Source organism: Neoarius graeffei, chromosome 9, assembly GCF_027579695.1.
Source record: "Neoarius graeffei isolate fNeoGra1 chromosome 9, fNeoGra1.pri, whole genome shotgun sequence".
NCBI classification, from domain to species: domain Eukaryota; kingdom Metazoa; phylum Chordata; class Actinopteri; order Siluriformes; family Ariidae; genus Neoarius; species Neoarius graeffei.
Window position 1 is genome coordinate 36,635,865 of NC_083577.1, and position 16,221 is coordinate 36,652,085.

General features: G+C 45.2%; 2 protein-coding genes across 2 annotated transcripts in view; one reads left to right on the forward strand and one right to left on the reverse strand.

The window, feature by feature from the left end:
• The window catches only part of LOC132891633 (uncharacterized), a 152,015-nt gene that overhangs the window by 74,725 nt on the left and 61,069 nt on the right, over positions 1–16,221 (forward strand). Inside the window, exon 2 of the mRNA XM_060929402.1 lies at positions 873–1,091. The gene's annotated coding sequence lies outside the window, so the exon portion shown is untranslated. The remainder of the gene's footprint in view (positions 1–872; positions 1,092–16,221) is intronic.
• On the reverse strand, positions 6,023–9,150 carry LOC132891632 (putative nuclease HARBI1). Its single transcript, XM_060929395.1, has 3 exons — positions 6,954–9,150; positions 6,470–6,843; positions 6,023–6,244 (listed from the first exon to the last, which is right to left on the reverse strand). The coding sequence occupies exons 1-2, from the start codon at positions 7,618–7,620 to the stop codon at positions 6,539–6,541; spliced, it is 972 nt and encodes a 323-aa protein (XP_060785378.1). The 5' UTR covers positions 7,621–9,150; the 3' UTR covers positions 6,023–6,244; positions 6,470–6,538.

The following is a 16,221-nucleotide window of genomic DNA, read 5'->3' on the forward strand; positions in this document are numbered from 1 at the left end:
GTATGACTCGATTTCATGGAATAGCTGTTAAATGTATACTGTAGGAGTTGAAGCAAAATTACAGCACACACAGTACTGCACAAAAGTTTTGGCACCCTTTTCTTTTTTTTTTTTTTTGTTTCTCTCTTGTCATGCAAACTTTTATAGATTTCTATTTTATGACTTCTACATTATCGAGTCAAAACGTTACAAAAACGTTTTAGAGTCCAAACGTTCGTTTTTTTCCCCAAGCAGCATATTCTGAGCAGCATATTCCATAAGAGTGCACTTTTCAGATGAAAAAAGAAAACGTACTGAAGGCTACTGGGTTTTGGTGCAAAATGAAGACGTGAGTGTGACAGTCAAAGTGTCCAGAAGAACTGTGGCTGGTTCTGTATGTTCAAAACCTACAGATCATTTCCGCATAAAACTGCACTCACTGGACCTCAGACTACTTTTTTTTTTTTTAAAGCAAAGGGTCGTCTCACACCAAATACTGACTGCGTTTCATTTATTATGGCTCACTGATTACTGTTTTATAGTATTTTTAATGTTGAAACATTTCATTTCATTATTATTATTATTATTTTTAAGATATTTTTTGGGCTTTTTTTTCACCTTTATTATTGGATAGGACAGTGTAGAGACAGGAAATGAGCGGGAGAGAGAGACGGGGAGGGATCGGGAAATGACCTCGGGCCGGATGGCGCCTTATCCACCTGAGCCACGACGCCCCCCCATTTCATTATTTTTAAGCCATTTTTGGTTGACAGCATTTCTTTACATGTGCCTAAGACTTTTGCACAGCACTGTGTGTGTAATATATACACCAAAACTAATTGCACAAACTAACTCGCCATTTTTAACACTTGCTTTTAAACCCTTTGCATTAGTGACTACCTGAAGTCTGGAACCCACAGACATCACCTGACGCTGGGTTTCTTCCCTTGTGGTGCTCTACCAGGCTTTTACTGCAGCTGTCTTCACTTCCTTCCTGCTCGTCTTCAACAAGTGAAATGCAGCTCAACTGGATTTAGATCAAGTGATCAAGCCATTGCGGACCATTCCACTTCTTTGGGTGACTGTCCAGTTGCGGTTTGAATCATTGCCCAGTGAGTTTTGAAGCATTTAGCTGAATGTGAAGAGATAATAAATAAATAAATAAATAAATATTATATAAGGATATTACATGATAGTGTAAAGATATGAAGTTTATCTTCAAGTGGTGAACATGAGATGATGTTAAAAAAATACACAAGTTAATCAAAAGAATTTTAATTTTGAACTGGGAAAACACTGGGAGTGACATCATCGGAGTGAAATATCGGGAATTATTACACATACAGGACGCATTTTTGATGGAATAAAAACATGTTCTATTCCCTTCTAGCAGGTTTCATTCACTTGGTTTGATAGCATGCAATATTGTCAGTATATCACTTATCCTACATGTATTACATCACTCTACCCAATGGAGAATGAGCGGTGAATATGGTTTACGATATTGCACGGTTGTCAAGGCAACATGATGTCATGCTACAGAGACGTAAAACTTTCATGCTAGCGAGCGACTGACTGGGACAATTTGTAAACAAACATGGCCGCCAGGTTTGCTTCGCTAAACATGGAAAATTTTGAAAGAGAAAGATGCGTCGAATGCCCGAAAGATATATTCCATTCAGCTACTCGTCTTCAACTTGTCAAATATCATGAATGGAATATATCTGATATACCACTCAATGCCTGCCAATGTGATTTAAATACGTCACTCAGATCTGCGATGTATTTCGTATGAAAAATGAGAGTTTTTCAACACGAGAAGATAAACTTCATATCTTCAAGCCAACATGTAAACTCAACAATTCACTGATTTCCTCACGAGTGACGTATTGAGAAATGTCACTCAATGTCCCAGATGGGGCCCGTATGAAAAATACGAGTGGTGTATTTCCCAGTAAACCACTCATGTCTGTATAATAACCCTATACACTTCATCCTGCAGTCACATTATCAATAAATACAAGGGAACCAATAACAGGCGGTACACTTCAGATCACGAGCAGCTCCTTCCCTCCGTACTCTTCTCTCCTCAACATTCTGGTAAAAGTTAATCTTTGACTCATCTGTCCACAGGATGTTGTTCCAGACTTTTACAAGCTTTTTTTGTTGTTGTTGTTTTTGACAAACAAATCCGGTCTTCCTGTTTTTGAGGCTGAACAGTGATTAGATCTTGAGTCTTTCCTCTGATGAAGGCCTCTCTTGAGTGTTGACTTTGGTGTCATCCACACTAATACTTTTGCTACTTTTATGCCTGGTGCCCACACGATTCTGGGGGCTCATTTATCAACAGTGCGTAGAAAACATCCTAAGTTCTGTCGTACAAGTGGAATTTAGAATGTTTGTAAGTACAAAAATATCGGCATTTATCAAACGTTCCTAGGCTGGTTTTACGCACACCCGTAAGTAATCTGCAATGATAAATCCCACACCTGCCAAATCACCTTGCGCGGGCACGATGACTCTAATTTGCATTGTGAAACGCCCCCAATTAACCATATATGGCATTAACATCCCCTTTAAAAGCCATGCAAATGAGTAATTGAGTCCTTGGTGGAATAATGGAGAAGCGCGCAAAAAAGAGGAATTTCTCTGAGACGGAGATCGACGTTTTAGTCGTGGAGGTTGAGGCCAATCAGAAGATTGTTTTGTGGTTTAGAAGCCGGCGTTACTAGTAAAAAAAGAATACTGTGTGGGAGAAGGTGGCACACTCTGTAAACAGGGCCGTAACTACCATTGAGGACACCGAGGTCATGTCCTCGGCATTTTTTTCCCACGGTATTTTTTTTTCACTCAGATATGTGAAATTAATATATGATGAAACTCGTTCTGACTTTGATCGGTGGAAAATTCTAAATTCAGCTTGCATCCCCCTGTTCTCATTTGTTTGTCTAAAAATAAAGTCTACATAATCATTTTTAAACGGAGCTGAAATATCCGACATTGGAAACATTTCATATTAGGCAGCCTCGCGATAGTCAGCTAAGCACCACGGGATATACAAGAGCTGAGAAGTGTTCTCATCAAGGTCCGACTCCGCAGCCAGGCAGTTTGTCAATTAGTCGTGGAATCTGAAAATTGACATAAGATGAAGAATTCTACTACACTAAAACAAACCAAACTCAGCTTTGGAAAGTCAACAAGTGAGAGAAAAAGAAAGAGGGAAGAAGGTGAGTTAATTTTGCCAGTCACTGACAGTTACAGTGGGGCAAAAAAGTATTTAGTCAGCCACCAATTGTGCAAGTTCTCCCACTTAAAAAGATGAGAGAGGCCTGTAATTTTCATCATAGGTACACTTCAACTATGAGAGACAGAATGGGGGGAAAGAATCCAGGAAATCACATTGTAGGATTTTTAATGAATTAATTGGTAAATTCCTCGGTAAAATAAGTATTTGGTCACCTACAAACAAGCAAGATTTCTGGCTCTCACAGACCTGTAACAACTTCTTTAAGAGGCTCCTCTGTCCTCCAGTCGTTACCTGTATTAATGGCACCTGTTTGAACTCGTTATCAGTATAAAAGACACCTGTCCACAACCTCAAACAGTCACACTCCAAACTCCACTATGGCCAAGACCAAAGAGCTGTCAAAGGACACCAGAAACAAAATTGTAGACCTGCACCAGGCTGGGAAGACTGAATCTGCAATAGGTAAGCAGCTTGGTGTGAAGAAATCAACTGTGGGAGCAATTATTAGAAAATGGAAGACATACAAGACCATTGATAATCTCCCTCGATCTGGGGCTCCACGCAAGATCTCACCCCGTGGGGTCAAAATGATCACAAGAACAGTGAGCAGAAATCCCAGAACCACACGGGGGGACCTAGTGAATGACCTGCAGAGAGCTGGGACCAAAGTAACAAAGGCTACCATCAGTAACACACTACGCCACCAGGGACTCAAATCCTGCAGTGCCAGACGTGTCCCCCTGCTTAAGCCAGTACATGTCCAGGCCCGTCTGAAGTTTGCTAGAGAGCATTTGGATGATCCAGAAGAGGATTGGGAGAATGTCATATGGTCAGATGAAACCAAAATAGAACTTTCTGGTAAAAACTCAACTTGTCGTGTTTGGAGGAGAAAGAATGCTGAGTTGCATCCAAAGAACACCATACCTACTGTGAAGCATGGGGGTGGAAACATCATGCTTTGGGGCTGTTCTTCTGCAAAGGGACCAGGACGACTGATCCATGTAAAGGAAAGAATGAATGGGGCCATGTATCGTGAGATTTTGAGTGAAAACCTCCTTCCATCAGCAAGGGCATTGAAGATGAAACGTGGCTGGGTCTTTCAGCATGACAATGATCCCAAACACACCGCCCGGGCAACGAAGGAGTGGCTTCGTAAGAAGCATTTCAAGGTCCTGGAGTGGCCTAGCCAGTCTCCAGATCTCAACCCCATAGAAAATCTTTGGAGGGAGTTGAAAGTCTGTGTTGCCCAGCGACAGCCCCAAAACATCACTGCTCTAGAGGAGATCTGCATGGAGGAATGGGCCAAAATACCAGCAACAGTGTGTGAAAACCTTGTGAAGACTTACAGAAAACGTTTGACCTCTGTCATTGCCAACAAAGGGTATATAACAAAGTATTGAGATGAACTTTTGTTATTGACCAAATACTTATTTTCCACCATAATTTGCAAATAAATTCTTTAAAAATCAGACTGTGATTTTCTGGATTTTTTTCTCATTCTGTCTCTCATAGTTGAAGTGTACCTACGTATGATCAAAATTACAGGCCTCTCTCATCATTTTAAGTGGGAGAACTTGCACAATTGGTGACTGACTAAATACTTTTTTGCCCCACTGTATGTGCCGGAATGCTTATGATCATTAACAGTGCAATTTTAATTAGCATTTCAAGCAACAACAGTCGAAGCCACTTAGCTAGATAGGATTTTCGTTTTCCAGGCGGCACAAACTCTTTTATTCTCTCTCTCGATTTGATTTGGTGCGTTTCAGATCAGAAAAGGCTGGACAGTCGTGACCTGTTGTTTATGAAGTTATTGGGTACTGACGAGACTTGAGCTATTTTGCTAACTTACCAGACTATAGGCTAACGTGAACCCAAGACACTATTGTTTTGATCATTGGTTGTATTTTCGAACGGAAATGAAAACGGGTAGCAAACTTATTATGTTCACATTTTATTTACAACATGATGTACCACCTCTGACTGCTTTCTGTCAATCATGAAGAGCCCAGCCGCGTTCACAGCTCCTCCTCCGATCACCAGCTGGAGATGAGCCTCCTCTCGGGAAGTCTTGTCCCGCCCCTCTTATTGACTCCCATCTCCAGTGAGGCTCAGTCTCCGAATGTGGCGTTTTAGTCGGTTTTGTCCAATAACCGTCTAGTATTTTGCTATTGAAAAGGGCATATATTTTTTAAAAAGCAATTGAAGTCCATTCAGGCTCGGCTAGATTGCGTTGTCACTCTCACTCAAACTCTCTCTCACACACTCTCTCTCTCTCTCTCTCTCTCTCTCACTCACTCACTCACTCACTCACGCACACACAAAATACTTTTATGATCGTGCAGTTTTGAAATTGTTAAAATAAACATGTTCACCTACATGTTCATCTCCTTGTTGGGCTTGTGATTTTGACTCGTTTCCAAAATGTATGAAAAGTCACCATATTAGGACTTTTTTTTGGCAAATAAGATGTATCGCAATGTTTGACCTCGGTATTTGAAAAATCCTGGTTACGGCCTGGTCTGTAAATGCCGTCGGATCTGAGCCACGGACTGTGGCAGAAATAAAAAAAAAAAGTGGTTTGATATTAAATTAAATGCAAAAAAGCGCGTGGCCGCTTACAGGCGCGCTACAATGGTGACAGGGGGAGGGCAAAACCTTGAAAAATTGTCTGCCTTGTTGCTGGCATTATTGGGGACGCTGCGTGTTCCGGAGTGGTGAGTGGTGTGACTGACAGTGACCTCGTGGTGGAACTCCCAGAAACAGAACCAAACGTCCAAGATGAAGGTAAGTGGTCACACATTTAATGCAGAATTTAAATCTAAACATTTTTTACTGAATCGATAAAAAAAACTTTGTTTCAAACAGAAATTTTTGGTTTAAACAGAAGTAGCTTATTAATGCATCTGCTCTTTCAATTATACAGACACGTCCGCTCCTGCCGCGATGGTGCAGGAGGAGGCAAGGTCGTCCTCTGTGCGTGAGGCTCGGGCACCAAGGGTATTAACTGATGAGGTCCTGCAGAACCAAGAGCACATTGCCCAGGCAGTTAGTGACATCAAGGGGCAGCTAAGCAACCTCATTAATGTGCTCACTGAAATCAGTGAGTCACTGAAAACACTTGCTGCTTGTGCAACTCAAATCGCAAATAAAAGCTATTGAATCGTGAAAAGTCTGCGTTCTGTCATTATGCAACACACACACACAGTGAGTAAATAATATGCATAATATGGGTAAACTTGCCTAAAATCTCTGTATGATCCCCGCTCTGATCCGCATCGCAAAAGCATTAGCAGGTGCAAGGCCCTCTTCTCAACGCTCTTCGTCATGCATGGGGTCATCAGGTCTAGGGGGATCCTGCAGGGGGACTCCTCTTCTGATGGCCAAATTGTGGAGCACACAGCAAGCCATAACCATGCTGCACACCTTTTCAGGTCGGTACTGCAGCGTTCCCCCCGCCCTTGACAAACACAGCCATCGGCCCTTCAGCAAACCAATTGCGCGCTCTATTGTAACTCTGGTGCGCGCGTGGGCCCGGTTGTAGGCTTGTTCCTGCTGTGTCTGGGGGTTGGTTAGTGGGGTCATGAGCCACGGTTTGAGTGGATATCCTTGATCACCTATGCGAACAAGTTGCATACATGACATTGCCATATTGCGGTTTACCATTGCGGAACACTGCTCAATGGACATACCCATGTTATACTATGACAAGTTGCGCGACACTCACCAATAAGCCATCCGTCTTCAACAGCTCTTTCTTGTAAACGAATGCCCACTGAGCTGTTCTGCACAATAAACGAGTCGTGCGTTCCCCCAGGCCATCGAGCAACAACGTTTAAAAGCATCAAATCGGCATCACATATGAGCTGCACATTGATGGAGTGAAACCCCTTCCTATTCACGAAATTGTATTCGTGCTGTGATGGTGCTTTTAGCGCTATGTGTGTGCAATCTATTGCCCCAATAACATTGGGGAACCCCGCGATTGCATGAAATCCTTGCTTAACTTCAGCTTTATGCGGAAGTAAATAAGGGAACCGAATATAATTTGGCACCAAAGAAACTATTGCATCCAAAACTGTTGGCAAAATTCTGCTCAGTGACGGCTGAGAAATACCCACTCTATCCCCAAGTTCACGTTGAAACGTGCCTGTAGCCAAAAATCCTAGGGTAGACAGAACTTGGATATGGACAGGTATGGCTTTCGTGCGCTTTGTTTCGCGCTCTAGCATAGGACCCAATTCATGACATAAATCAAGTAATATATGCTTTGGAAAACGATACCTGCTCAAAATAAATCGGCTCTCTCTCTGAATACGCGCTCCCTGCGGAACGCACGGTTTGCCAACTCTTCTAGCAATGCAAGATGGGCCATGTTGCGTTCTGATAGGCATATCATGTGTGTGCTTTTTATACGTATATCAATTCAAATAATTATTTACACATGAGTAAATTAGTCAATAGTCAATTATTAGTTACACCGTGAGTAATCTGAAATCGGCCCACAAGATCACGTTGTTGGTGTGTTTGAATTTGATTCAGCACGTTCGAAACCAAAATACTTCGAATACACTCAAACAAACAAACAAACAAACACAAAAATAGTTGTATTGTAACCTGCGCATCGGGCACAGTTCGACTCTAGAATCAACACTACTTGTTGTTTCGTTATTCTACCACTAGGTATTGTACGTAAGCATGGTCCGAGGTGTGCGTATATTTAGGCACAATTCTACGTTCAAATACATATTCATGAATTCCACACTTTGCGCAAAAATGTTCGTACGAACCTTTTACGCACAGAACTGTGCGTAAGAACGGTTGATAAATGAGCCCCCTGGTGTTTTTGAGCACCAAAAGTAGAGACTTTTGGAAACGCTGCTAGCCTTGTTCTCTTCCTGATTGGGTTTTTCGAGTCATGATGCATCCTTCCTTAGTTCGTCACGCTCCTACAGTGTTGTTTTTGGCAGCCATTTTTGATTTAGTTTTAGTCTTAGTCTTTTGGACAAAATGCTTATTAGTTTTAGTCGCATTTTAGTCAATTCCATCCTTGATAGTTTTGGTCTAGTTTTAGTCGACGAAAACTAAAAGGGTTTTAGTCAGTCATTCATTTTAGTCGAAAAAATAATTACTTTAAAACATTAAATTGAGCCAATACAGAGATAGGAAATTGTAATCGAGGTTGACAGGTTGTGCATAACATACTCTCAAAACAGTGTCTGAAAACAAACTTGTTTCACTTGAACGTAAAAAGTATGTCAAATATTTGGGTTTAATAATCGATGACAATCTTTCTTGGAAGCCTCATATTGATTTTATTTGCAACAAAATAAGCAAGGTTGTCGACCTTTTGGCCAAGCTTAGACATTTTATTCCACTACATACCCTTATGACATTACATCGCTCTCTGATTCAACCTTATTTAACATATGGTCTTAGTTCTTGGGGACAGGCTTGTAAAATTCATGAAGTATTAATCCTACAAAAATGAGCTTTAAGATTAATCCATTTTGTTGATAATAAAGTGCCTTTCCATTGTTTTCCAAAACCAATATTTTACTAGTAAATCTTTTCTATGAATGTATTTCTAAATTAATGTATGACGTTGTTAATCAAAGTGCACCCTCAAACATTTGTAAATTATTTTCTTCTATTTCTAGTATCCATTCTTAGAACACTAGGTCATCTTACTCCAAGAACTTCTATACTCAGTCTTCTCGTACAAATCTACAAAAGAACTCATTTTCCCGTGTTGGTGTTAGGGTATGGAACCAGATTCCAACTTCTATAAGATCTTCATCTAAATTGTCGTTCAAGAAAAAAGTCAGACACCACCTTTTTTCTGATTTAAGTAGATATGGATATGATGTTGACATCTCCAAACTCTTTCTTTCTACATAACTTTATTTCTATATATAATTAAGATATATATTTATCTTAGTTTTAACTTGGAATATGATTTAATACCATGCATGAATTATTATTATCAGTATGACAAGTATACCTCTCTCGATATATATATTTTTCTCAATGTTATTGTGGCAGCGGGGGCGTGGTCAAGTGCCGGTCTGTGACAGGAGGGCGGAGTCAGGGAAGGTAAGTGGCACACGGGCGCAGATAGAGGGTGGGATGGGAGGGATTCGTCCCACCCAGATTTAAATTCACCTCGTTCGGTCCCCCCCACTTATAGGGAGGAAAAAACGTCTATGCTGTCTTTCTTTGCATAAGGCAAACCTCACGGAAAAATCAAAAGACTAATTACCATTCGGTTTATTGAGGTGCACAGCAGTACATACATAGTTGCAACAACTCACATAAAACAAAACAAAGACTGATATTCAGTTGGTTGAGCTGCGCAGACTGCACAGGTTGCGAGCTCGAGCTTAGTTGCTATGGTTACCCACAACAAGTTTGACAGGCATATCGGGGACAGCTCCTAGTTCAGGACCCCAACACGGCATGATGAAGGGTGCCAAACCGAAAAGGCAGAAAATGATTGCATCGTTTTTTCAAAAAACAACGACTGTAAGTAAACTGTGCCTTACTTTATCATATCACCTTGCAATTTTTTGATAGTCTGTTCAAAGTAATGTCGTAGTGAAAGTAAAATCGTACGGAGTAGAGATGCCTTTCTGGTAGCCTCCTTCTTTCGGTGGTAGCCTGTAGATACAGTGCACAGAAGGCAGTTTTAATGTTTAATCTGGCGTTCCCTGCCATAATTTCAGCGAGCATATTGTTTCATAAGGAAACTTTGCGAAGAGTTGTTGACTAACTGCCGCTCACGCAACAGTCCAAGTCTCAATACATAGGATACACAGACCTAGATGCTATAGATAAATACAAAGGGTAGACAAAACAGTCAGCAGTCATCCAGAACACACACACACACATTCAACCCACATGACATCCTGTCGTGTCAGTGGTAAATAGCACACGAGAGCATCAGTCATCACAGGTGTGCTCTACTCCTACTCTTTATTAGTAGGCCTAAGCTAACCCTGAGGGCATCAGAGTATATTCCTCGCACAACACATGTTGGGGGTGGGGTTGGGGTTGGTTTGCTGGCAGCTTTGTCCCCCCCAGTTCAAAAAACGTATCTGCGCCCCTGCCTAAGACGTACCTCCAATGATCTCACTGACTCACTGCATTTGGTGCAAATGCAGAGTAAAATGTCGGAAGAGGAAAATGAAAGCTTTTCATGTTAAAACTTTCTCAGCAGCATGTGTTCGTTAGACACGTACCAGGAAACAGGAAAAAAAAGAAAAAAGGAGAGAACAACGAGGACATCAGTTTCCAGTCCTTTCATTGTAACTAATATTACAAATTACAACCTCAATCCCCAAAAAGTTGGGACACTGTGCAAACTGTAAATAAACACAGAATGCAATAATTTTCAAATCATGGAAACCCCAATTTTCATTGAAAATGGTACAAAGACAACATATCAATCTTGGAATTGAGAAATTTTATTGTTTTTTGAAAAATATATGCTCATTTTGAATTTGATATCATCAACATGTTTCAAAAAAGTTGGGACACACTGAAAAAATTTAATCTGAGAAGTAAATTTAACATAATTTGAATGTGTGATATTAACAAAAATTCAAGTTTGTATGTTTACACAAATATATATCTAGTTTTGAATCAATTTGTGTTTGTTAGAAACAATTTTTTTTTTTTCTCAACAAGAATAATTAAGTAATGCAAGTCAATCTTCTTACGTTCACAATCTCAACAAAACAAACCTTGTTATCTTTACTCTTTTCCATTCAACACCCAACACTATGAGGTACTGTATATGCACCCCAAGTGCATTGTGGGAACATTTTGCAGCAAGAAGTCTGGTCCAAACCAGTCTGAACCAGGTCTGAGCTGAGCGCCTTCGACACTTGATATTAAATTCTTTTTTTGCTTATTGTTGTCGAAAACCAGAATTAATCAGACGTTTATCGTGTTAACTGAAGTTACCGTAGTGTGTTAAGAGCCTTGTAAAGAAATTAAGTTACACGACTTATAAGCTAACAAATTCTAGCGCCAGATCTGTAACTTTAGCTAGACCCTACCAAACCTTTGGGTCAGCCTGTGGCTAGCGTCAGTCAAAAAGCATTACTGCTGCCAATTTTTTCACGGTGTATCCTGCCCCATTTTAAGTAGAGACGGTCACCTTGCCAAGGCCTTAATGCTTAATGTTATTTGAATGGTAGGTATAAATAAAGTTTCTGCCATAATTTCAGCGAGCATATTGTTTCATAAGGAAACTTTGCGAAGAGTTGTTGACTGACTGCCGCTCACGCAACACACAGGCATAGTTAGAAAGTCAGGATGCACTGGTTTACACTTTACACACACACACGTAGCCCAGCCTCTCGCTATGTTTAACAGTTTAACACACACACACATATTCAACCCACATGACATCCTCTCGTGTCAGTGGTAAATAGCACATGAGAGCACCAGACATCACAGGTGTGCTCTACTCCTACTCTTTATTAGTAGGCCTAAGCTAACGGTTGCAGGGATGAAGGAGTGATGTTTTTTTTGTCTTAGCTGAGTAATGTCGCCGCCCTGAGGGCATCAGAGTATATTCCTCGCACAACACATGTTGGGGGTGGGGTTGGGGTTGGTTTGCTGGCAGCTTTGTCCCCCCCAGTTCAAAAAATGTATCTGTGCCTCTGAAGTGGCAGAATCACTACACCTGACGTCAATTAACCTGTGTTTGTGTGTGTCTTCCCAGTGCCCTACTTAAGGAGGGACAGCGAGAGCAGAGGAGCTCATCCCCGAACTAGACGCCGGTTGTGTGTGTGTGTCTGTTTGGTGTCGAATTGTTCACTGAAAAGTGTAGTAATAAAGCCCTATTTTGAACCTGATCTCTGTCCTGCCGTCCTCTGTGCTCCACCCACCCGTGCTAAACTGTTACAGTGGTGCCGAAACCCGGGGGAATTGGAGCGCAGCAGCCGATCAGCCCCATGGAGTCCTCCCCGTTCGCCGACCTGGTCCACGCCCTCGCCACAGCCCAGCAAAGCCAGCACCAGGCGCTAGTTGCCCTCCGAAAGGAACAAGAACAGCGCTTCGAGACCCTGGTGCTGGCCCAACAAGAAGATTGTGAGGCGTTCCGGCACCTCCTCGCGTCAGCAGGGTCCACCAGCGCTCCCACCGCAGGCCCGTCCCCCCCCCAACCAAGATGGGTCCGCAGGACGACCCCGAGGCCTTTATCACGCTCTTCGAGCAAGTCGCAGAGGCCTCGGGGTGGCCGATGGAGCAGCGCACCTCCTCCCCCTGCTAACGGGAGAGGCACAGCTGGCCGCGCTACAGCTCCCCGCCGAACGCCGGCTGGCCTATGCGGACCTCCGCCGGGCCGTCCTCCAGCGTGTGGGGCGCACCCCTGAGCAGCAGCGTCAGCCCTTCCGTGCTTTGCGCTTGGAGGAAGTCGGCCGGCCGTTCGCGTTTGGCCAGCAACTCCGGGACGCCTGCTGGCGGTGGTTGAGGGCCGACAACCGCGACGCCGAGGGGATCATCGACCAGGTGGTGCTGGAGCAATTCATCGCTCGCTTGCCAGCAGGAACCGCAGAGTGGGTCCAGTGCCACCGCCCGGCGTCGCTGGATCAGACAATCGAGCTGGCGGAGGACCATTTGGCGGCTGTTCCGGCGACAGGACAGCAGACAGCCTCTTCTCGTCTCTTTTCTCCTCTCCTCTCCTCTCCTTTCCTCTCCTCTTCTCTCTCTCTCTCTCTCTCTCCCCCTCCTCCTGTGTCCCATCCTCGCCCCATTCCCCCACCGTGGAGGCGGGGGCCGGCACCACCCCAGCCGGCCCGCCGCACCCGCGGTGCCCTCCCGTTTCTCCCTTCTGTGTCTGTCTCTCCCCCCCTCAGGTGAGTGAGCCCCAGAACACCGGTGCAGAGAGGAAGCCCGGGCAGGTCTGCTGGCGCTGCGGGGAGCCGGGCCACCTCCAATAGCAGTGCACGGCAATGGAGGTGGGCGCGGTGGTTCGGATCCCCGATGCGCCAGAGGCCGCCCTCGATCGGGCCGGAGCGTATCGCATACCGGTGAGTATTCAAGGGGATACATATCAGGCGTTGGTGGATTCCAGTTGTAATCAAACCTCAATTCACCAATGCCTGGTGCAAAACGAGGCATTGGGGGGAGCACAGGGGGTGAAGGTGTTGTTTGTGCATGGGGATGTTCACAGCTACCCTTTGGTGTCGGTCCACATTTTTTTCTGAGGGGAAAAATTCATAGTAAAGGCGGCGGTTAATCCTCACCTCACCCACTCTTTAATTTTGGGGACTGATTGGCTGGGATTCGGGGAGTTGATGAGCCATTTAGTGGAGAGTGGGTCCTGCCATACTTCAGTAGGGGGAGGTCCCGGTGTCGCCTTGGCAGGAGCAGCTGTCACAGAGATGTCTACGTCATCTCCGCGTCCGAGTGAGGAACCACAGGCTCCTCCTCCCTCTCTCGGGGAATCCCTCGCGGATTTCCCGTTAGAACAGTCGCGAGATGAGACTCTGCTGCATGCATTTGGCCAAGTGAGAGCAATCGATGGTCAAACGCTCCCGCCGAACGCCACCCCATCCTTCCCCTATTTTTCTATTATGAAAGATAGATTATACCGAGTGACGCAGGACACTCAGACGAAAGAGCAAGTCACGCAGCTTTTAATTCCAAAGAGCCGCCGGGAATTGGTATTCCAGGTGGCTCACTTTAATCCCATGGCTGGACACTTGGGGCAGGATAAGACACTAGCCCGAATAATGGCCTGTTGCTATTGGCCGGGGATTCGCGGCGATGTTCGTAGGTGGTGTGCGACGTGCCGCGAATGCCAGTTAGTAAATACAGTGGCCGTTCCAAAAGCGCCTTTGTGCCCTCTATCATTAATCGAGACCCTGTTCGAAAGAATTGGGATGGATCTCGTCGGGCCATTAGATCGGTCAGCACGAGGGTACCGCTTTATATTAGTTCTGGTGGACTATGCAACGCGATACCCGGAAGCAGTGCCTCTGCGCAATATCTCAGCACGCAGTATTGCGGAGGCGCTCTTCCGTGTCATCTCCCGAGTTGGAATCCCGAAAGAGATTCTGACTGATCAAGGCACCACGTTTATGTCACGGACACTGCGCAAACTGTATGGGTTATTGGGGATTAAGCCGATACGCACCAGCGTGTATCACCCACAAACGGACGGTTTAGTGGAACGGTTCAATCGCACCCTCAAGAATATAATTTAAAAATTTGTAAGTGAGGACGCACGTAATTGGGATAAGTGGCTCGAGCCTTTGTTGTTTTCAGTGCGAGAAGTCCCCCAAGCCTCCACGGGGTTCTCCCCGTTCCAATTATTATATGGGCGTAAGCCGTGCGGCATTCTAGACGTGCTGCAGGAAAATTGGGAGGAGGGACCTTCACAAAGTAAAAACGAAATTCAATACGTTATGGACCTGCGCGCAAAACTCCACACGCTCACCCACCTAACCCAGGAGAATTTGCGGCAGGCCCAAGAACGGCAAGCCCGCCTGTACAACAAGGGTACGCGCCTTAGGGAGTTCGCACCGGGAGATAAGGTACTCGTACTGTTGCCCACGTCGAGCTCTAAATTGATCGCCAAGTGGCAAGGACCCTTTGAGGTCACACGGTGAGTCGGGGACGTCGACTATGAGGTGAGGCGAACGGACAGGGGTGGGGCGCTACAGATTTACCACCTCAACCTGCTTAAACTCTGGAATGAGGAGGTCCCTGTGGCATTAGTGTCGGTGGTTCCGGAGAAGGCGGAGCTGGGGCCGGAGGTTCAAAAAGGGACATTGGCATCACTTACCTCTCCGGTCCCCTGTGGAGACCACTTCTCCCCGACCCAACTCACGGAGTTTGCCCAGTTGCAGACCGAGTTTTCGGATGTGTTCTCGCCCCTGCCCGGTCGCACTAACCTCATAGAGCACCACATAGAGACGCCCCCGGGGGTGGTAGTGTGTAGCCGCCCTTACAGGCTACCCGAACTAAAAAAAAAGGTGGTTCGGGAAGAACATCAGACCATGCTCGAAATGGGCATCGTCGAGGAGTCCTACAGTGACTGGAGCAGCCCGGTGGTCTTGGTACCCAAGGCCGACGAGTCGGTCCGGTTCTGTGTGGACTATAGAAAAGTCAACACGGTGTCTAAATTCGACACATACCCAATGCCTCGTATTGATGAGTTGCTCGATCGACTCGGCACGGCTCGCTTTTATTCGACACTGGATTTGACGAAGGGATATTGGCAGATCCCCTTGACTCCACTATCCCGAGAAAAAATGGCCTTTTCCACACCGTTTGGGTTACACCAATTCATCACACTTCCGTTTGGGCTGTTTGTGGCGCCCGCTACGTTTCAGCGGCTGATGGACAGGGTCCTCCGCCCCCATGCCACCTATGCGGCCGCCTATCTCGATGACATAATCATATATAGTAATGACTGGCCGAGGCACCTTGAACACCTAAGGGGCGTCCTTAGGTCGCTGAGGCGAGCGGGGCTCACAGCCAACCCAAAGAAGTGTGCGATTGGGCGGGTGGAAGTACGGTATCTGGGCTTCCACTTGGGCAATGGGCAGGTGCGTCCCCAAATTAACAAGGCCGCAGCAATTGCGGCCTGCCCGAGGCCCAAGCCCAAAAAGGGGGTGAGACACTTCCTGGGGCTGGCTGGCTATTATTGTAGGTTTATACCTAATTATTCGGACGTCACCAGCCCGCTGTCTGATCTCACTAAAAAGGGGGCACCAGATCCGGTCCAGTGGACGGAGCAGTGCCAGCGGGCTTTTTCTGAGGTAAAGGCTGCACTGTGTGGGGGGCCACTTCTACACTCCCCTGACTTTTCTCTCCCCTTTATATTGCAGACCGATGCGTCGGACAGAGGGCTGGGGGCAGTTTTGTCCCAGGAGGTGGAGGGAGAGGACTGCCCTGTCCTGTACGTCAGCAGGAAGCTGTCGGTGCGTGAGGGGCGCTACAGCACCATAGAAAAAGAGTGTCTGGCCATCAAG

What these genes read in the sequence shown, in the direction of transcription:
- LOC132891632 (XM_060929395.1), bottom strand. Translation starts at nt 7,620, where the DNA reads ATGCCTATCAGAACGCAACATGGCCCATCTTGCATTGCTAGAAGAGTT. An exon ending in TGAAGACGGATGGCTTATTG is followed by an intron (nt 6,844 to 6,953) that starts GTGAGTGTCGCG and finishes TTGTTCGCATAG; the next exon opens with GTGATCAAGGATATCCACTC.